The sequence below is a fragment of the Triturus cristatus genome, chromosome 1_2, assembly GCF_964204655.1.
Source record: "Triturus cristatus chromosome 1_2, aTriCri1.1, whole genome shotgun sequence".
Classification (NCBI taxonomy): domain Eukaryota; kingdom Metazoa; phylum Chordata; class Amphibia; order Caudata; family Salamandridae; genus Triturus; species Triturus cristatus.
The window spans coordinates 355,154,705-355,178,186 of record NC_140580.1 but is presented as its reverse complement, the minus strand read 5'-3'; the positions used below and the strand labels follow the sequence as shown (position 1 = coordinate 355,178,186).

Genomic DNA, 23,482 nt, shown 5'->3' with positions numbered 1-23,482 from the left:
TCCACTCTTCTCCGCCGTCTCCGTCTTCCGCTCCGTCCTCCTGCAGCTCTTGCCACCGCTGACAACGCCGTCTGGGTCCACGCCTTCTTCTTCGCCTTCCGCTCGTGACGTCAGGTGTGTTCCTCGGATCCTTCCCACTGCCACTAGACTGCTGGGTTCTTCCGGACCCCGCAGGGTGTCCCAACCCGTTCCGCTCCACTTCCGGTCTGCCGGCCCTGCGTCTTCCTCGCAGTCCCCTAAGAAACCTGTGGGTTATAAACCCTGTGGAGACTGCCACAGACAAATGTTCGTTACAGATTCCCACTTGGTTTGTTTATGGTGCCAGGAGCCGTCCACAACTCGAAGTCCTGCCCTGACTGCTACACAATGAATCCCAAAATGGTCCAGGAACTGATTTTTGAAGTTTCTGGTTGCTCTACACGAACAGCTCCATGCCACTCAAAATTCTGGTCTCGTGGAAGGTCCCGGGTAGGCTCACCGAGTCGTTCCAGACGATCATTATGGAAATGCAAATTTTCATCGGGTGAGTCGCACAAAGGGAAGAACAAGAAATCAAAGTATTCTTCGACTTCACCACACTGCTCCAAATCAAGGGAAGTGGCACGGGTACAATGCCACAAGTCTAGGTCCCGCTCCTACACTTCCCTCGCTGAGCCAGATTCTGGGCCCTCTCTGCATCTCCCTGAATTTGCTGGCGTGACCCCTGCCCAATTGAAGGAATTTTACAAGGCTTTGCAACTCACCTTGGTTGAACTGACCCCTCTGGAGGACCTTCAAGCCCCATGGGTTTAGGATGTGTCCTGACAGGTTTTCCACCAGCGGGTTTTCATCCCGGCTCCAGTTTGGGCCTTTGGATCTGTTCCTGGATCTGGACCAACTTCAGTCACAAATCCATGACCTTCACCCGAGTTCAGTTCAATGGCACTGTTTCCGTCACCAACACCATAGTTCTACCTGACTCCGATTCAGAGCCGGATTGGCTTCCTCCGACGTTGACAGCAGCGCCGACCGGATCAAGGCCTTTGGGATTGAAGACAGTGCCTCCTTTTTAGGTCTCGCCTGACCCAGCGCATGCTCTGGTCTGGCGAGACATTTTGTGAGGGCTCGAAAAAGTGCTACCACTGTAGCCTAGAGCTACAGTGCATGTGCCCGGGCGCGCGAGCCTCACTTTCGCGGCCGCACGGCTGCTTTGATGTTTGATTGCGATCACTTTCACTTTCACGACCGCTTTGATGTTCTCCGTGAGCCAGGTTTTTTTTCCCTGTTTATTACTTCTATGTAGTAAGGGTGGCACCCGTGCGCCACCATTACTACAGAGCAGTAATAAACAGAAACAAGCATTGGCATAGCCAATAGGTCTCGCTTTTGGGACCCTTTAAGTATTTAGTTATGCAACTGTTGCATGGCTAAACACTTATAAGGTCCCAAAAGGGAGACCTATTGGCTATGCCAATGCTTGTTCTGAAAGGCCCTATGAGGAATATGCTTGGGGTGAATCTGAGGATCCTTATGGTTATCCTAACCTCCATGAAGAACCCGTGGCTGAGGATAACGTATAAGTAACTGGCAGATGCCAGTGGTCTGGACACCTCGCCAGATACATATCCTTCCACAGCACTTGTCTGTTTAGCGACAAGGCAGACACACCGCTCAAGTGCTTTAAGGACAGTAGGGCCATCACCGGTACGTGAGTACTCACAATGACCCCACGCCAGCCACACTGTTCCTTTCACTCCTTCTGTGGTTCTGATAGGGGCTGCCAACAGCGTTCATTTTCAACCAGGCCAGCCACCACAGCAAACAGATTCTGCAGTCCTTTTCGTGATCAGGGACGTGGATCCCACAAGCCTCGTGGGACCCAGGGCCAGAGATCTGCCCAGTTTTCCACCCCACCAGCAGCCTCCAAACCCCTTTCATGTGCCCTCACAAGTTCACGGCAACCAGTTGGCGGCCAAATCAGGCACCATCCGCCCACTGGCAAGCCATATTTACGGACAAGTAGATGCTCCAATGACCGCGAACCTCCTGCATCACTGGGGTTCACTATAAACGTGCGTTAGGCACACCTGACTCCCTCTCAGACACTCCCTTTAATCTGTGCCATTCTGGACACATTACAATTCAGCGCCAATCCTCTGGAGCGGATGAGTCCAGGATTTTCAGGCTATGATTCCGATGTGTCAACCTCTTATCCATCAAGGGGAGGCTGGTTCGTGTAATCCGACAACACTACCGCCATATGGTACTGCAACAAACAGGGTGGTGTGGGGTCTTGAACATTGTGCCTTGAGGCCCTGTGCCTCGTGACATGGCTAGAACGTCACAACATCTTTCTGCTTTTACAATGCCTGTCGGGATCTCTGAATGTCAGGGCGACAAACTCAGCCGTGAATGCTTTGGGGATCATGAATGGTGTCTCCATCAGGAGGTGGTGCAAGGCCTCTTCCGCAACTGGGGATAACCTTGCTTAGATCCATTCACCACTGCCGAGAATGTACATTGGCGTTCCCAAGATCCTGCGTGCTTGGGAGCACATTTCGTCCCAAGTGGGACTCGATGTCTGTACGTCTTTCCGCCAATACCACTTGTGCCCCGAGCTCTGAAAAAGATCAGTATAGACTTTTCCCAAGTCATCTTAGTGGCTCCAGTTTGGGCATGGAAAGTATGGTATTCCAAGCTCCTGGGAATGAGCATCAGTCCTCTGATCAGGCTGCCCCTGTGAGACAATCTCCTGTGGCAGCAACAGGGCAGGGTCCTACACCCGAACCTGCGCATGCTCTGCCTTTATGTGTGGAGATTGAGCAGTGGCAGTTGAGTCTTCAATCTCCCTTCTGAAGTATGTGATGTCATCTTTATGGCCAAGCGTCCATTGACAAAGACTGTATACGCCTGCCGTTGGGAACAGTTTGTGGCTTGGTGCCTCAAATTATATTGATCCATTATCTGATGCACCCTTGTCCCGAAATGATGGTGTTTGTTCTATCTTTATCGTGGCAAGACCGTGTCCTGTGCATAGTTAAGAGGTATCTTTCTGCTATATTGGCTTTCTTGCGGATTCCAGATCAACCCTTCCTGTTCAAGTTACCTGTTGTGACACGTTTCCTGAAAGGTGTTCAACACATGTTCCCTCCAAACCTTTTTGTTGTTCCCCAAAGAGACCTTAATTTGGTGCAGACCTACTGCATGTGTTCCCCTTTCAAACCGATGAATAGCGGACCTCTCTGACGTCTGACACTCAAGACTGTTTTCTTGGTGGCCATCACATTGATCAGGAGGGTCAATGAGTTATGGGCTCTGACTGTCCCACTCATATACCAGCTAGAGGCAGACCCACCTCCATGGAGGTATTGCTTTGGTACCTATTCTAAGATGAGGAATCTGGGGCTAGAAGTCTCTATTAGATGAACCAGTTACTTACCTTTGATAACTCCTTATCTGGTGGAGACGTTATCTAGCAGCAGATTCCTTACTGACCCTCCTATCCTTCCCGTTCTGCGAATTTGTTCCTCTACCTAAAATGTCCCTGTAGGCCTTTAGTTTCTGCACATTGGTCAACCGGTCTTCTGATGTAGCTCTGTGCTGCTGGGGCAAAAATAGTAATGTAACTAAACTAATATCAGTGCGCTGTGCTGGTGCCTATATAGGCACAGCGCACATCACTTTCAGTGTGGACGATGCCTAAGATGCCAATGGGGAGCGGATTCGCGCCACCTTCTGGCGCGTAGAGGTACTGCTCAGAATATACCCCAGGCTTCACACTGGATCCGTACAATTTTTTTTTTTTTTTTTTTTTTTTTTTAAAAACCTTTATTCGTGCATCTTAAAAGAACAAATACGGGCCTACAACCGTCAGGCCGGCCACGATACAGTAAAGCACTAATACCCACATTACAGCCCCCGTGCATCAGCGGTCAGGATTAACAGGTTATGAGTCACATACTGGAGATATCTTTGAAACCCGGGGAAGGAGAGGTGAAGGTTAATTTTAAGTTTTTTGATAATTTTATCAGAAAAAAAGGTCAATGAAGGATAAGAGCAAAGTAGATTCGAGTCCGCAAGATAGCTTCACCACACGGGCGAGCAGCAACATCAGTAAGAACAACAATGGGAGTAAAGTCTCAATCAGTGAGGCGGTGCAGAGATATATCAGGATAGTCACATGAGCAAGTACGCGCCCCTCCAGAGCCGCCCCCACTCGATCCACCCCACACCCGGACCCCGAATCGAAGAAAGTAGAGCACAGAGACATAAAAGAAGAAAGGCCCATAGAACTAATTGAGAACAGAGTATTACCCCCCCACCCTACACCAATGCGGAGGCTACGGCCTACCCCCCCCCCAGCATAGTGCCTGTCGCCCAATGAACCCGAAATATAGAGAAGAGAGAAAGTAGGAACAGAGTAAAGAAGGGAAAAAAACAGAAAAGAAGGTGGGGAGGAGCCCACTGGACACCAGAGCGCCCCGAACCATCAGCCAGTTATGGCCCCCACACACTGAGAGCCCTCTACGCCAAAAAACGGCATGCAAAGATACCATGGCACCACAGTTTAAGCAAGGGATACAAGTCGCGACGAGTGCGCGCAAAACATACATACAGTCCCAGTCCAGCCCGTCCATAAACCATAGCGATAGAAGTCAGTCTAGCCCTGGCCCGATCGCGGGCTTGGGATTAAACCAGCTCCTGCGTGAAGGCCCCGTGTCCCGAGCAGACAAAGACAAGATGGCCGCTTGTGAGAGGATGGTGAAGTAGGATCACGAAATGGCCGCCGACCATCGATTGAGGTCCCTCGTTGCACCACATAAAATCCAAACCTGGCAAGTAAGGTACAGGAGTTCCACAAAAAGGCAGCAGTGGGCCACCGCGGACGGTCCCTCGAAGCCGTTAGGTATCGCTCAGCAGGATAGCCTCGCGGACGCGGTGAGGCAGGGAACAATGAAGCAGGCAGCCATGACCAGGGGGACAAAGTATCCGCAGTTGAGGTGGAGAGCGGTGGACCATGGGCGCCGGGAGCGCTAGATGAAGGCACCAATGTAGCACAATCATACACCGCCGCTGCGTCCCCGCAAGAGGACAAGAGCACCGGATGACCCACGCCCTGTGGATGACAAACAGCGCGCTCACGGCCCGCAGCCGACAGTATGGGGTCAAACCTCTCACTCAGCGCCTGCAGGCCAGCGCACATCTGTAGTTGAAAGTCCCGCAGGACAGCCAGAACGGAGCCGCATGTCAGCGGAAGCTGGGCCCCAACATCGGCAGCAATCCGGGACGGCACTGTGGAGCTGGTGTCTGGAAGAGGGAGGGCGAAGTGGGCAGCGGGCGAGACCGGAGTATCACCCCCCAGCCGCGAGCAGGCACTCAACGCCATGTTTTGCCGCTATACCGTGCAATGGCCAGGGGGAGGGGGTCGTGGCAAGGGGTCAATTCCCCTCAGGTCTACGCCGCAACAGGAAAGGCCGACAGTCGCTTATCTTCTCGCCGGTCCCCCTCGCCGCCGGCTAGGCAATAGGCAAAGGGGGCAGCAGCCCCCCACAGCTCGGTCCTCAGAGCGGGGCAGGAGACTCACCGCACCGGGGCCCACCCCACAGCTCCAGCCCGTCAGGCACAGGGTGCAGAAGGTGTCCGGCCGTCTCTCCCCGGGCTCATCCGGCAACGATCCATGGTGCGAGGCGAGATCGGGACCGCGGGGCTCAGGTTAGCGCTAGCTGGTCCGGTAACTGCGGAGCTTCCAGGAGGCCGGCAAAGGCCGTAAGGGCGCAGGGTTTCAGTGCCGAGGACAAAAGCACCCAGAACTCGGGCATCCGGGCGGGTTGAGACTCCGGGAAAGCAGCAGCGCGGTCAGCGCGTCTTCGCACACGGTGCACCTCGAAAATCGGCGAGGATGGGCATCAGGATAGTAGTCCGAGGCCACGGACCGACGGAGCCGGGCGCTCAAGCGTCTGCTCCGGTCGCCATCTTGGCTCCTCCTCGGATCCGTACAATTTTAAGGGGAGGAATCTGCGCCTAGATTGAGTCTCTACCAGATGAGGTGTTACTGAAGCTAAGTAACTTGTTAATTTATAAGGATGGTTTTGCCACTTTTCTGTGGCATTCTACTCATTAGATGAGAGTGCCCCCCACATTTCATTGCCCTTACCAATTAAGACATTAACATTTAACATCACTCTGCAGAAAGCAATTTTTCAAATGGTAACCCAGCCCAATCCCCAGTTTGTTCCTTTCAGGCGAAAAAATCCACAGATTATTTATTCATGCAGCTTTATATAGACGGTTTTCCCCAGAAAAATAAAACCACTGTCCACGTAACGTGAAAAGCCTCACCTTTGTGAAATCTTGGCCGGGTCATTGCTTTTATAATAGGAGGCTGCCTAATAGGGAATGGTAGGGAAAGAGAAACTGAATTTTAAAGGCTATATTTGTTTTACGAAGGGGATGGATTGCATGGTACAGTCTCCTAGTGGAAGAAGTGACACGGAATAGTAAATGATTTCCAAAAGGCTTATATCTACACGGTGAACAACTGCACCGAATACAAGGACAATATATTGGCTACACAGCAAGGTATGGAGAAAATAGGAAAAGGTGATTGCTGTTGAACTATATTTTTGTGAGTATGATCTTAGAAACAAACATGGACAGTCAAGCAAAAAATCCTTACCTTTTCTGGTAAGTGTTTTAATAGCTATTTCACATGTTGCGGGGAACCGCCAAGGTTAATCCTTTGCTCAGGATAGCTGGCTTAGACCAAAGTGAGAGTTCTGATAGTTACACAAAGAAGCCTGCTTGTATCCACTGGGATCTTATACCTTTTTGCTGGACTCCCAACCCGCATCTTCTCAACTGTAGCCTAATCGTCACAACCACATGTTTCCTTTGCACAGTGCCATTGGAATTATGTGATACTGCAGCTGCGATGTTTTCCGCATAATTATGGATCCCCACACTTTCCACCAAATCCTACATCTGCTGTAAACTTTGCAGATTAAAAAACTTTTTTTTTTTTGCTCAAAGGGATCTAAAACTACTTAGAACAAAGTTACACACGTGGTGCCCGTAGTGGCTGGCCAATTCAAAGGTTCTCAGGTCAAAATGTATGTGCTGATTGCTATCGTCAGGTCTTAAACTGCACTAATGAAATGAAGCCTTTTCACAGACAACATTAATGTTTGTTTCAAAATGTCAACTAAATGAAGTAACTCTGCCACAAAATGTGCCACGTTACACCGCCAATTTGTGGCTGTTCTTGCCACATAATTTAGCCCTGCCTCATAATTCCAGGGGCCCTGGCCATACTGCTGTATGGAGACCCCTCCAGGCCATCATGTCTATTTATAAGGAATGACAGGGATATTGTCTTTTTAAAATATTCTTTGCCTTACACGATGGATTGATGCATACTTGATGACTGGATACCCTAGCTGTGTTGAATGAATTGATAGATAAATGGAACACTAACTAAAATAAAGAAATATTTTCTTTGCTAACTTTCTAAACATCATGACACATACAGATTTGTTTGTACACGTGTGATATATACGTGTAAATATGTAATATATTGATGCGTAGGTTCGAACACGGGGAAACTTGTTCTGTATCCCTTTGTACGTTTTGCCATGAAAGATGCTGATTTTGCTTTCTTATCTCTGTAGGCGGGTCTGATGGTTCCAGGCTCTACGAGTATGTATGGAGATATAACTCTAGTGTGAACGAGTGGACCGAGGCGTCGCCAATGCTGAAGCCCAGAGAGTACCACAGCTCGACAGTGCTCAAGGGACTGTTGTACGTGATTGCCTCGGACAGCACAGAGCGCTATGATCCCACCCTTGATGCATGGGAGGCCTTGAAGCCTATGCTTCATCCTATGGACAACTGCTCCACCACCTCATGCCGTGGCAAGCTGTATGCCATTGGATCCCTCGAAGGCAAAGAGGCCATGGTGATACAGTGCTATGATCCCGAAATAAACCTGTGGTCCCTGGTGAACTCCGGCCAGCTGCCCCCATGGTCCTTCGCACCCAAAACAGTGACCCTCAACGGACTCATCTATTTTGTAAGGTAAGTAACTGCCTAGTGCTGATTTCAACTTTTTTTTTCTAGAATACTAGAGATTGGTGGTGATGATTATTATTATTTTTTTAGCTACGTTTAGCAGGTTTAAAAAAAAAAACAATCTCCCCCTTTTGTTGGGTGTTTTTAGGCTTTGACATTTATTCTGACACTTCTCTTTTGATGTGATATTATTTAGATTTTCTTTTTAGTTTGCCCTGAGATATGTCTGTTCGCTCCTATGATGTCTTTGGTCAAGAGTTGCAAGAAGGGACTGCTTATGCTAGGGACATCATGCTTCACACTGGCAGCTGTGATTGCAGTAGTGGTATTACACTGGGGGTTGCTCTAATTGCAATGATATAAATCAGAGTGCTCATTCTGGTGCAGTTACAAAAAGTACTGTGGGTTGCCCTCCTTGTAGTAGCTGCATACTCTACAGCGACCACTGGCCTGCCCATACTGCTGTGACGCAACACTGGATGCTTCATTCACTGTCGTGACTGCAAACTGGAAGCTGCTCTTGCTGCACTGTCATGACCTTGAAAGTTATACTTGCTACAGTGACATGCCAGTGGTAGCTGTGCTAACTGCTGGGCTGGGACGTAACAAGGAGTTGTCCATACTGTAGTGCCATAACACTGGGAAATGTCTTCAATGTAATGGAATCGATGGGAGCTGCCCGTGCTAAAGCAACAAGCGACTGGGACTTAGGAAGAGGACAGTCTCTACCCACAATATATATTGATGTATAACAAATTAAATAATAAAACAGACTGGCACTGTAGAAAACCCTGGAAGTAGTCTGGGTAGGGCCATCTCAATGGGAGAACAGACTTGGCTGTTTGCCACAAGCTCTTCTCTTTTCAGGCCCCAGCATTGCCACTGTTTAATGGAATTGTAATCACAAAAACCTGGCTTGTCATTCTTTTTCCATATATTTGTTGTGAACAATACAAAAAAAGTGTTGGATGGACTGCTTGAATTAATCTCTGCCACTGGTAATTGCTCTCGGCTACATACCAAGCCATTGTTTTGTTGCCCATCATACCACTTCTGATTAGACCCAGGTGTGAACAAGTCAGTCTTGGTCCAGCACCAGGATGAATAACCAAGCCCGTCCTCTGGACCGGAGCACAAGCAGCCCATGACTGTTTTGGATATTTTTTACATCATCACTTAAACAACAGAAGAGTGAAGTCAACAAATGCCTTGATTACATCCAGAAAAAGTTTATTAGTGGAAAATCAGGCACAGTTAAAAACGGTGTGGTTGATGTTTTGGGCTGGATAAATTGACCAGCTACATCCTATGTGAGAAAAGGGGTGTGGTCAACATGTTTCTGCCTCCAATCGCCCTTACCGAGGCATTCGTCAGGACCGTATACCACAGCGGTATGCGCACGCTAAGGCGCACCCTGACCTGTGGTAGTAAAAAGTACCGATGCAACTTACGGTTTTAAGTGGGGCCCTCAGAATTCCTGAAAGCCAAAGTGAATATATAGTGTAGGGTAGCCTTACACTAGGGGTCCCTGTTGGGGGGCGTTGGCTTGTAGTCACACATAATCCAAAGCCAGGCATCCGTTCGACACCTGGATTCTCCCATCAGATGGACCCATGGATATTTTTACCTCATTAGTCGGGTGTAGGTTCATTTCTGTGGTACAGTGAGCACAGGAATACCCGTCTCAAGGCATGACAATGAAAAATTTAGAAAAGTGACAGAATGCTTATATTCTAGCCACTGATAATTTTCTGGGCCTCAACCAGGCACACAACACCCATTTGGCTGAAAGGATAGATAAATAACATTTTTGTTTTACTTACCTTGCTTTATTGGCTGGCAATTTGGAAGCTCTATGACAGAAACAAAACAGGAATCTGGTGCTGGGCATTGAAACCAGTAATCCATGATTCCCAACGAGGTGCCAGATAGAGCAGCAAGGGGAGGATTGAAAATGGGAAGACTCACCTCAATACCTGTCTCAGCTTTTTGATAGAGCTGGAAGCTCAGGCCTAAAGAAACAGGGGCAGTGCTGAGTATCCTGCCCCTGCTACTCTCGGTGGCTTATCATTGGCTTCAGCGATGCACTGATGTGCAACCTGACAGCCCCATTTTAGCAGGTATACTGTGCTGCCTGAGGCATACACAGTATGCCTCCTTAATAAAAATGGATTGTGCCTATGTGAGGGGACCGTAGTTGAACTATGCCCCTCACATGCACAATCCAGACATTCATCTACAGAGTGTTTTATTTTGAAACAACACTCGGTAGCTGGATCATGCCCCAGCCCTCTCAAGCCTCCTCCTTCTGTCGTCAGGAGCTTGGGGTGGAGGCAGAGAAGGCTGACCGGCAGTGTTCATGAAAACACAAAACTTGTGTTTTCATGAACAGTGCTAAATAAAAAAATGCACATGGCCTCACAGGAGGCAGGGGGCTGTGCCCAGTGTCCCGAAGTCCCTGATAAGAAGCTGCTGCTGATTGCATCAATGTGGTGGCTTCACAATGAAGTCATGTCACGCAGTTACTCTAACAGGCAGTATGCATGCAGTGGTGCAGTGCAGCAATTCACTGTGCTCGTCTGCGTCAAAATTAAATTTTCGCTCAGTTTGGTAGGGCTGGGCATGCGCAACACAGTAGGGACACACATGCGATGCAGTTGTTTTCCTAAGCACAGCCGAGGACTGCTGGGTTCTGACCTTTCATGGTTCACCTCCCAGAAGGTCCTTGTGTGCCTCTCCCCTTTTGTGTTTGATGGACAGCCATATAATAGACTGAAGAGACAGATCAGAATTACATTGTGGATAGACAGCACCTGCCATTTCTCCACCCTAAGCTTTCTGCCACATCAGCATGGTGTTCCCCAGTCTACTATGCTCTTATGTGTTCTACCTCTTGATCCTCCATACCATCTCTGCAAGCAGTAGTTAGTGGTTGGAAAACTTTAAGCCAAAGAGAGGACAGTGCCTGCTCCAAATCCAAGACACGTTCACATTTCAGAGGAGCTAAACTGGTAAATGTAGAGCCATGGGTTAACACACCTACTTCAGAGCCATGGTCCACCTGACTCCCCCCTTTACAGAATCCGCCTTCTTTAAAGTTCAAACGTGGTGCTGTGAAACAAGAGTTCAAATTTTATGTATTTTCATTTAACATATCATTTTTGCTCAGGCCCAGTCTTTCCTTCCCATGTGCTACAGTACATTTTAACTTCCCAATTGCCCATAGGTAGTCAACTGGACATCAGCACTGTTCCTGCTCTATGTCACTCTCCACATGTCTCTGCATTCTCTCTTCGTCCCTGTCATCAGCCCTTTTCATTTTTCTCAACCTGCTCCTTCCCACGCAATACATTTCACCTCTGTCTCGTTTCATATTTAACTTTCTCTCCTTGTCTCAGCCTGATCTTCCCTGCTCTTTCTAAATTTTCTCACTAGAAGTGTAGACCAAAGGACATACCAAAATGACATAAAAGCAATGAACATCAAGAAGAGGTTCACATTAAAGTATACTCTGTAAAGGAAGAGGCTGTACAGTAGAGACGTTATAAAAAGACCAGGTAAATGGAGATCAGCAGTGCTACTGTGCAACAAAGCACCTTGTGTCCAAACATTTGCAGCAAAAATACCATTCAAAAAGAGGAAGTGTGTTTGGTATCAAGAAGCTCATTTTGTTGTTTATTTTATTAAGGGGAGGACGTTGGTTGGTCCTCTGGAGATAGGCTGAACACTTAAAAGACATAAACGAGTTCTTGCACAGAGACAAGTAGGTCCGTGTGCCTACAGAAACATGGCGCTTGGCCAAAAAACGACCTCATGATTTTGTAGAGTTGAACTCACTCCTCTACAGCTGAGCTCCAGCATAGTTGCAGCAAAGTCCCTGCATACATAGTGCTTAACCCATGCACATTTAGAGCAGAGACCGTGTACCCATACACAATTTCTTTCATTGAACTGGAGTGGAGTTCCCGCATACATATTGCTGCGGCTCTGGGCAAACAGAGCTGAGCTCTTCCAAGTATGGAGCTGAGCTCCATTGCAGGCAGTGCTGAGCCCCTGTGCAGACTTAGAACGAGGTGGGCCAGTTCACAGGCAGAGCTGAGGTCTTTTAACATTAATTCCTATAATCTAAAACCTGAGGTTCTGTGGGGACTGAGAAACCAGAATCCGCTAATATTCTGTGAGAGTATCACACGTCTCTCACCCGGGTTAATCTTCTACATGGCCTGTTTCTGATAGGGGTGAGGAGGAGCAGGTAGGAGGGAGGATGACGGTGAGAGGGAAGGTAATGACAAGTGTTTGAAGAGAGAAAGAGATAGAGACAAGGTAGATAGTAGTGAAAGAGAATTAAGCATGTGGGAGAATATGGACAGAAAGAGGAGAAAGTAATGAGAAGAGAGTGTGACTGAGATAGAAAAGAATACAAACTGAGTGTGAAATGGGAGTCACCAGAGTGAGAGACATAAGAACAACACCACAACAATACTGCTTAAGCAAACTTTATATTATGATGTGTTCAGGGTATTTGTGAAGTGCACCGTTTACCCCAGAGAGTATCCTGGTGCTGAGAAAGCAGTGGTGATGTCTGCTGTGACCGGGCCTTTTCCATGTGAAGAGTCATGTTTTCAGATTCTTGCAGATCTCAAGTACTGAGGAGCCAGCTCTAATTTGTAGGGGCAGGTTGTTCTAGCCTTTGGGCACAGGTAGGGGAAAGCACAATAGCAGACTCTGGTTCTTTGTATGTGGGGTATGTGTGCGAGCAAGAGTCTGGCTGAGCAGAGGTGTCTGTTGGGTTTGTTATAGTTGATGCAGCTATTGGAGTAGGTGGGATAAAAGTTGTGCAGGCATTTTTATCTGTGTGTGAGCAGTTTAAAGAGTGGGTTAGGGAATGAGGAGCCATTGGAGGTCTTTGAGAGGCATGCGAGGGAAAACTTGAGTGTGAGTCTGGCCACTGGGATTTGTGGTATTCTTGCAGGTAGACCATTATTCTGACTGTGCATTGCCGTAGTCCAGCTTGCTGGTGATGAGGGTTTGGGTCACCATTCTGCATGTGTTGGCTGGGAGACATTTGAACATTTAGTTGAGCTGTTTGAGAATGTGGAAGCAGGAAATGGTGACTACATTGACTGAAGCAAACTTTACAGCACATTTCATCCATTCCTTTTGCTCCCATCATCAGATGTCCGCCCTTCACTGTGTCGGGCAGTGCTGGTTGTAGATCGTACCAATACCAATCTCAAAAGAAACATTTTGGTCACCATCACACTTTTATTTTTAGCAAATTAAGCACTGGGTTGGAGTGAAGGTGTTGCACAATTGACAGATTCACTTTGCAGATACGTTTTAGAATTGTAAAAGGTGGTCTAGTCCATTTGGAAATTGTGTTTCACATGGAACATCAAACGTAAACCCTTCAGATACTGATATAGTTTGCGTTTTATGTAGTCACTTCCCTGGCTTGGTTAAAGCAAGCAAACCCAAAGTGAGTTAATGGAAGAGTAAAGTATAAAGCTTATGAGGGCAGCTCAACTTCAGGGGTACAATAGGAGGGATTTTATTGCAGTGCCTCTATTAGTGCATGTGCACTAATCGTTTAATGTATGGCTTGGTGTCACCGCAAACAAAGGGAGGGACTCCAATCAAAGTGCTCTTAAATCATGGTCCCCTTAGTGGACAAAAGCTCTGCATACTCCCCTATAATGCTAGCTGTACCTTCTATCTTTATGCTAGAGAGCACCAGTTCAGGTGGAGGAACATGAGCTCCACACTGGCTGAGGGTGCAGCCGTGCACTGACTGGAGCTACAGGAGCCCTTTTAGAGCGGTGCAGCAGGGCCATGGGCAGGCATACACTTTCCCACATGCATGGGTCTACTTACAGGTCTCCATATGGCTATCTCAATCTATTCCCTCATTAGTGTCTTACTCGGTCTGCTCACCATAACAAGAATGAATTTAATTTTTAAATGGCTTCAGCTCCTTCACTAATATGGCTGCCAACACTACTTCCCATGATGAATTTCTGTTGCAGCATGCACACATTGAAATCTGTGCATCTTTTTGAAGAGAAAAAAACGGTGACAATTTCGGCTTAGGCGTAATTTTGGATGTTAATAAGAAAACGAACACATAGCTAACAAAATGGGAACTGGCCTTATAGTTGTAATTTAAGATATTACCTAATTTCTCACAGCAATGCTTAGCCATTTTAAAGAAGTATTGCAGAGCCAAAAACCAAAAAATAATTCATCATCTGTTTGAACACTACCTTAGATGACAGAAAAATACCATATTATGGATGATACTCCTCCCCACCACGATTTCTGCTCTGCATGAAGATTATTGAGAGGTCATTACGTCTTTTGAGTAAAAATGTGTTTTACATATTTAGGTGGTTTTATTGCACAAAAGGCAGGGGTATAAAGCCCATTTATTAAGTAACCATGGAAAATATTTCATGGTTACGAATGAAAAACAGATTTTGTCGTCCTAATGGTAGACCCCAAAACCACTGTGCAGAGGTTTTACATTGTCCAGGCTACTAGGATTATGTAGCTTGGAGGACCGTGTTTATCTTTATACTATGCAACAAAAAAGACAAATATGTGGCACTTTATCTTGTGGGATTATTTCCATCCGTTTGAGCCAAAAACAACAATTGTGAAATCTTCATATTTTAGAAAATATGTGGAAAATTCAGTAAATCCATGGTTATGCTGTAAACTCTGCAGATTCACATGGATCGACTGATCTCATCATTGCATATTGTTTTATCAATAATTTATTTGGGAAGGTAAACAAAAGCTCAGCATTTTAATTACAGTCAATGCCCATTATTAGCTTCCCTATAAATAAAACAGCTTGTAATATAAAAAATACATAATGGCTACCTCGTTGTTGCCATCTTGTTCTTCTGGTGACATTTACAAACTACAGCGGGAAAGATATCACCAGAACCCCTCAATAATCATGTTGGACCAGATTGCATAGTTACCTGTTATGCATGCTCTGTATGTACATAACTTTAAATCACTGTGCATATGCAATAGATAGTCCTCAACCGTAAACAAGAGACAACTCAATTAGGTGCTAGCCATGTATAACACATAAATACCAAAATAATTTGCATTCCGGTTAATTACAATACAGCTTGAGGAATGCTATCTAATAGTTATAACATCAGCAGAACATAAGTGTTCATAAAGAGTGATGAAATCAAATGTTTAAAGCTTTGTTTGAAAGTTATATTACATCAACTAAGGAAGCAGAGGTGGTCTAGTGGCTCAGCTGTTAATCTGAGGACCATAGTATGAATCCAGCTTGGCATGGACTGAAAATTGTGCAGTTCTGGGAAATCACTTAATCATAATGTGCCTAAAATGTAAACGTGTGAGATACTAGTGTTAGTGTGTGTAACACAAAGATTTATGCCACCACTTGATGAATACAAGCTTGCATCATTTTCCATTACCTCCCATAATGTGCAAGGCTCTGTTGCTCTCTGGTTAGGTCCATGCTATGGAAATGCCAACACGTGTACGCTTTTACATTTTCGAACAGGCATCCAGTTAATTATTATCTGTGAATACCATTCCTTTTGAGCTGTTGGTGTGCCCCCCTCATTTTTGTGGCAGCCAGATAGAAGCATCGCCCCCCCCACCCCCCCCCTCCCAGCAGGGTAAAAAATAAAATAATAATAAACCTGAGTTTATTATCGCTTTATTTTTTTCCCTGGAATCTTTGGGGCGATAACAGGCACCCCCAGGGAGAGGTATACACTGTTATCAATGTGCATGATGGTTTGGCTGGCTGTCTCAGGCCGGCCATACTGTCATGTGCATTAATGCTCTCTCCAACCCAGCTGCATTGCTGGATTGGAGACAGCAAAACACAGGCTCCCAGTCTCCCTGGGAGCGCAAATCATCAGCGCAAGTATGAGAACAGCTTCAGGATTGGTCGTAGGGGAAGCTGTGACCCTCTGCCTTGCAGTGGAGCCACGAGGAGCAGAAGACGGCGATGCGGCGAGCTGCAGGCAGCGGGTAAGTTCTTTTTTCCGCTTTTTTCCGTTGTTCATTTCCCTCACCTTTCCTCCGCCCGCTCCTCTCCACTACTCGTACTCAAGCCCTCCACGATTTTCATTATCCCGTTTGATTTTTCACACTTCAAGTCTACTTCTCAATGTCTGTGGGTGCATTTTCTTGGGCACATTGGGAGATTCGCCCCACACACATCTTGTAGCCATGACGCTTTTTATCATCATGCAGTTCATCATCAGGCAGTTCATGCTACTTTTAATCAGAAAAGGCACTTTTCCAGTAAGCCTTCAGGGATTTCTTTTTTGTGTGCTAGACATGCACAGGACTCACTTGGTGCCAACGGGAGCCGAAAGTGACCATGGCTACTGCCTAGAAGACATAACAGATGAGATTTCTGATGATCAGGTCGTGTATATAAGAAATTGGAAAACTGGAAGGATCTACTAGACAAAAAGGCTTCGAACAGTGGCTAGGTTACATTTGCGCAAAAATCAATATTAGTTTAAATGCAAAGGTAAAATGACATGATGCTCCAGGGAATGAAAGGGAAACAGCCACTTGGAATCCCAAAATCCACCGTTACACTAAGCAACCGAAGATAAATACAAATACAAAAGATTCTTCCCGAGCAAAAGAGATTCAGTGTCCAATATGAGAGTAAAAGTTATGTAAAAGTAGAGTCCAATCCATGGGTATATTATTCTTTATTATCTTGGTTGTCAGGATCTCCCTTCTTGGGATTGCATAGTAAATCATATATCACAAACAAGCCAAGGATGTTTGTAGCCAACACGTGTTTCGTCTAAGGGCAAGTAGCCCAAACGACTTCCTCAGGGCTACAAAATAATAATAAAAAGTACTGATCAAACAGTGTGTAATTGCTAATCATATAGATAACTGGTTAACAAAATCACCGAAGAATAAAGTGCTCCAGCATTAGCACAGGACAACCCAAAGGGTTAAAGGTGAAAAAAAGAACATCACCTTGTGAGAAATACTATAAAATCAATAGTGCATTTGAAGCAGATAAAAAAATATTGTGATGAAAAAGTGAGAAGTGTATGAAATGTATATAATAGTATATCCCGAACCCGGAAGGAGAAAAAGAGAGGAAAGCCAGGGGTTTCAAAGACAAGTCACAGACCCAAAACAAGAATCTCCCACAATAATATAACACTCATAATGTCTAAAAGATTTTATGACCGATTATAAAAATCGAGCCATGCATAGGCATTCTTAGAATAGCGACTCCGGTTCCCCATATTCAGATTAATCTTAAGTAGATAGGCTATATAAATTATCCGAACAAAGAGCCACTTAAATATGAGTAGCAGATAACACTCACCATAAAGGTGTATATTTTGCTTACTAGCGTGTAATACAACAGGTCTTCGTCATAATTAGCCAAGTTAATTCAAACATGATTCAACAGCGGTGGTGTTGGGCAGGAATAAATATCTGAAAAATGAATAAAAACTAATAAAAACTAATGTTGGTACAACATATGTAAAAAGCAACAATATCTTAAGACAAACTTATCATAAAGTATCAAAGGGATACCACAATTTATGTCGAAATGCCCATACAGAGTAATGCCTTTAATAATCAAAACTGCATAGTGCTTATCTTAACGTAGGGTACATTCGATGCAGATCTAAACAATTAGAAGTACCTCTGGAATTACTTCAGGAGTATATCCCAGTCAAAGTGTGTAGTCAGCGAAACAGAGAATAATCTGTAAACAGAGAATATATATAATGTATTGTTGTAAATAATCAACCAAAGGGGAACATGCATAATACTACTAACACAAGTCCCTATACAGACCGTCATCGACAGTGTTTCGTAATTTAAGAGTTAAAGATCCTCTATCTGGGACCACAATGTTTGATATTGCCGATGAAAGACCTCTTGATAAGTAAAAGCATCTAATCAATAGCAACAGTAATAAAGCCATCCTTTCCAAGTCCAAATATCGTGCCTTATAATCTAACTTGAGGTGCAAGTCAAAATACAAAAGCGTACATCAAGCTGCCATCATAGTCGCCATTAGTACAGCGATTCGCCATTGGTTAAATTGACAGTCTCATAGTTAAATAATCAAGTGTACTCGAAGTAAGGGCACATTAAATCGCATTGCCAATAATAGGAGTCTCCAACAGCAAAGCGAGACAAATAAACAAAAATAACAAAAACCATTCTAAAGTCCAAATGTCATACCTGGTAAACGGAGAGTACTCCGATAAGGTTCTGGAATCGGATGCGAGTAAGCGGGCACCATGATAGTTCCGGATATATACGGACTGGCCCCAGTGTATATGTCACCACTGATTAATTAGATAATGGACTCTTGAACGAAACCTGTATAGTGGGAGTCGCCATCTTGAAAAGGTGTAAAGCGAAAATGAACTCCAATAATATTAAGAGCGCGTAACGTTTAGTTGCAATAGTTGCAAAACTAATCTCAAGTTGCGTAAAAATCCATAATATTGACAACTATTTCAATCATGGGGTAAAGTAGATCGTCAGACAAACAGAGAACGGTTCAATGGTCTGAATCGTAATGCAATATGTAAGAATATTTGTCCAGACAGCATCAAATGCCGGAAAAATAAATCGCAAAGAGTAATCAATGGAAAAAAAACAAATAGAGAAGAGAAGATATTTATGTTTGAGAGCGAGGGAAGTCACCTATGTTTAAGGTATGGTATATAGTAAGGCCAAACGTCCCAGAAGAAATGAATAAACTTGAGTAAACCTTTGACAGTTTACATAAGTAAAAATGCAAAATAATAACAAAAGGATCTATTGTTAAGGTCATAAAATCACAAACAATGATCATGAGCATAAGCTTATTACAGATAACAGATATTTAAATAGAATAAGTAAATGGCAAGAAATATACTAACGTACTGTTACAACATATATAGACAGACAAAGAGGCGGTTCAGATCTCCATATATAGGATACCCCGGTATAATATTTTGTTTCATACATATCACATGGTGTACTCATTGAAAATCTGGTAATTCAACAGTTCTGTATTGAAGCAGATGGTCCAGACAAGATACAATAGAGTTAAATGGCAGACAACATGGAATGGTAAAATGGGCCAACAGATAATTCATATTCATGTATCCAGAAAATAGTGTATTTCGTGATCAACATTGATCCCGAGTTCGACTGCACGTAGTCTAGATATCCAACGTGCCTCACATTGACGTAACCTTAATTCCCTGTTTCCCCCTCTGTGGTCAATCTTCACAGTTTCAATACCATGAAAAAGAAATCCTAATGAGGATCCTCGTTCCTGGCACACAGATGCATGGCTACCTATTGGATATCTAATATCAAGGTTTTTTAGGGCACGAAAATGCTCTGCCATGCGTTTCTTAAGAGGGCGTATGGTACTACCCACATAAATCTTGCTGCATTTACACTGTATCACGTACACGACGTACTTGGTTAAACAATCAAGATGATCATGGATTTGAAACCTGCTTGATCCATTGTATTCAAAATCTTTTATTCCCTTCTTGGTAAACTTACACATGCTACAATTACCGCATGTGTAGGATCCAATGTTGAGTAAACCCAGCCATGTGTTTTTAGCTGGTATCTGTTTGGGATAACTTGGACTAATTATACTCTGAATTGTCTTCACTCTCCTGTAAGTAATACTAGGAGATTTGGAAATGTATTGTTCCAAGGATCTGTCTGCAGTCAGTAAAGACCAATTGTCTTTAAGGATCGAATATAATTTATGTGACCAAGGATGGTAATTGGTCACAAGTCTTACTAGAGACTTGGTTTCTTTTTTATCTTTGTATGGGGTACTCTTCAGAGTGTCAGACCTGATAAGTCGCATGGCCCTATTCTTGGCCTTGCAGATAGTTTTGACTGAGTAACCTCTAGCTAAAAATCTACATTCAATTTCCTTCACTTGTTCAAGGAAGTCCTCGTTTCTACTACAATTTCTACGGGCCCTCAGCATTTCGCCGAAGGGTATAGCATTGATTTGACTCTTTGGATGGGCACTATTGGTGTGAAGCAAGGAGTTACATGCTGTTGTTTTTCGGTGCATTTTACTTTGTATTTTCCCATCCTGATGGAATAATTCAAGATCAAGGAAAATGATACTTTTAGAGTCAGATGTCATAGTGAAGGTCGTATTTAAAATATTGGTGTTCATGTACTGAAAGAATTCTATCAGATCCTCACTACTGCCAGTCCATATGAGTAAACAATCGTCTATATAACGTCCATAATATAAAATGGAGTCATGCCATTTAGCACCCGATGGGCGCCAGACATGCTCCGCCTCAAACCATCCCATGAAGAGACATGCAAAAGACGGAGCAAATCTAGAACCCATCGCCACACCCCAGGTCTGCAGATACCATTCCTCATTAAAGATAAAGGCATTGTTGCTAAGAATTAATGATGACATTTCAATCAGCATCTCAGAATGCTCAAGGAGTTCTATCGGACGTCGGTACAGGAAATGCTTTAGTGCTTGAATACCATGTTCATGTGAGATGTTGGTATACAATAGGACAACGTCCATTGTGACGAATCTCATATCGTGGTCCTATGTGAGGTCATTAAGGATATTTAAAACATGTTTGGTGTCCTTTATATATGAGGGGAGGTTATGTACATACATTTGTAAAAAAGTATCCACAAACTCAGCCATCCTTTCAGTAGGGCCTCCAATACCAGATATTATAGGTCTGCCTGGTGGGTTATTGGGATTTTTGTGAATTTTTGGGGGAGAATACATACAGGGATATCTGGGTTTGTCCGTCTTAAGGAATTGAAGTTCATCGGGGGATAGGAGACCATGTTCGTGCCATTTATGCAATTTGGAGTTTAGAAGTCTAGTTATGTCAAACATTGGATTATTATCAATTTTTTTGTACCAGATGTCATTGTTAAGTTGAGATAAAATCTCCTTATCATATTTTGATTTGTCCATTGTGACCATATTTCCACCCTTATCAGCTTCTCTCACTATAAGGTCTGTATCTTTAGATACATTTTCATGTGCTTTGCGTTCATTACAAGTCAAATTTCGTGATTAGGTATATATTTAGTGGCAGTCATTCGTTTATCCCACTTATCTGTCTCTAGATTGACCTTTTTGAAAAAAAGGTCGATATTATTCCCACTCGTAAGTTGAGGGGTCCAAAGAGACTTGTTCTTAAGGCCACTATCAATACTAAGATTAGTTAAATGGTCTAAATCAGAAGCCACATCACGAATATTGACTGGTGCATCTGCATCCTCATTTAAAGATAGAAGAGTGGTCACATTAAGGACATCATGAATTGATACATCCCCAATCATCTCATTACATACTTTAGAAACATTAGGCTTCGGATTTTGCTCGAAAAACTTTTTTAATTTTAGTTGTCTCACGAATTTAAATACATCAATTTTGACATCAGTGACATCATATAACATAGTTGAACAATAGTTCATCCCCTTTTGAAGTGCTGTGATAAGTTCCTTGGACAGAGTTTTACTCGATAAGTTAACTACCTGTACATTTTTTATTTGTCCTGTGTCCATTACCTGTTCTTGTTCCAAGACCTGGTATGTACCTTCTTTGTTTCCTCTTCCTCCCCTCTTCCCCCTTCTGGTTTTCCTTTTATATCCTGTCTTGATCTCATCTCGTTCCCTTTGTTGCCCATTCTGATACGTTGCACTTCCTTTAAAAAAGAATTATCAGGAAGTGTCACCATGGGTCCACTACTGGGTCCCTCATCCCCACTGCTGGATATATTGCCAGAGGAGCTTGCACTGGTAATACTGACTACTGGTGTATTGGTGTCAGATTTTGGTAGGTCATACTTAATAATATCGTCTCATTTTTTTGCGAAAGTGAAAATTCAACCAGTGGCATAGTCAGTCTCATCCCTCCTTAGCTTACGAGCTTTACGTTGTTTGATATCCTCCTCAAATTTAACCAAAATTTCTTCCAAAATTACAAAAATTTTCTTGGTGGGCTCTAACAAATTAAGGTCAGTGATCTCCTTCTCTAGTAAGTCTATTTCCAAAGCTGTCTTTGCGACTTTTCGATCAGCATTTTCAATCAGGATATTCATTAACCTCATACTGTTGTCATTCAGCTCTTTTTCCCAAGCCTGAAGTAAATCAGGCTCTAAGTCATCGTAAGTTGGGAAGATTTGTGCCCGCAACCCTCGTGGGACCCTATCTAGTTTGATGTATTGTTTGAGGGTTGCACCACCCCATGATTGAAATAGTTGTCAATATTATGGATTTTTACGCAACTTGAGATTAGTTTTGCAACTATTGCAACTAAACGTTACACGCTCTTAATATTATTGGAGTTCATTTTTGCTTTACACCTTTTCAAGATGGCGACTCCCACTATACAGGTTTCGTTCGAGAGTCCGTTCTCTAATTATTCAGTGGTGACGTATACACTGGGGCCAGTCCGTATATATCCGGAACTATCATGGCACCCGCTTACTCGCATCCGATTCCAGAAACTTATCGGAGTACTCTCCGTTTACCAGGTATGACATTTGGATTTTAGAATGGCTTGGTTTTTGTTATTTTTGTTTATTTGTATCGCTTTGCTGTTGGAGACTCCGATTATCGGCAATGCGATTTAATGTGCCCTTACTTCGAGTACACTTGATTATTTAACTACGAGACTTTGTCAATTTAACCAATGGCGAATCACTGTACTAATGGCGACTATGATGGCAGCTTGATGTACGCTTTTGTATTTTGACTTGCACCTCAAGTTAGATTATAAGGCACGATATTTGGACTTGGAAAGGATGGCTTTATTACTGTTGCTATTGATTAGATGCTTTTACTTATCAAGAGGTCTTTCATCGGCAATATCAAACATTGTGGTCCCAGATAGAGGATCTTTAACTCTTAAATTACGAAACACTGTCGATGACGGTCTGTATAGGGACTTGTGTTAGTAGTATTATGCATGTTCCCCCTTGGTTGATTATTTACAACCATGCATTATATATATTCTCTGTTTACAGATTATTCTCTGTTTCGTTGACTACACACTTTGACTGGGATATACTCCTGAAGTCATTCCAGAGGTACTTCTAATTGTTTGGATCTGCATCGAATGTACCCTACGTTAAGATAAGCACTATGCAGTTTTGATTATTAAAGGCATTACTCTGTATGGGGATTTCGACATAAATTGTGGTATCCCTTTGATACTTTATGATAAGTTTTTCTTAAGATATTGTTGCTTTTTACATATGTTGTACCAACATTAGTTTTTATTCGTTTTTATTCATTTTTCAGATATTTATTCTTGCCTAACACCACCGCTGTTGAATCATGTTTGAATTAACTTGGCTAATTATGACGAAGACCTGTTGTATTACACGCTAGT

General features: G+C 44.0%; 1 protein-coding gene across 4 annotated transcripts in view; it reads left to right on the top strand.

Moving 5' to 3' along the window:
• KLHL21 (kelch like family member 21) overlaps positions 1-23,482 on the top strand; it is a 124,634-nt gene that overhangs the window by 61,222 nt on the left and 39,930 nt on the right. For all 4 annotated transcript variants that reach the window (XM_085604426.1, XM_085604409.1, XM_085604402.1 and 1 more), the window contains one exon: positions 7,647-8,052. In XM_085604426.1, coding sequence (XP_085460552.1) covers positions 7,647-8,052 — 406 coding nt within the window. The remainder of the gene's footprint in view (positions 1-7,646; positions 8,053-23,482) is intronic.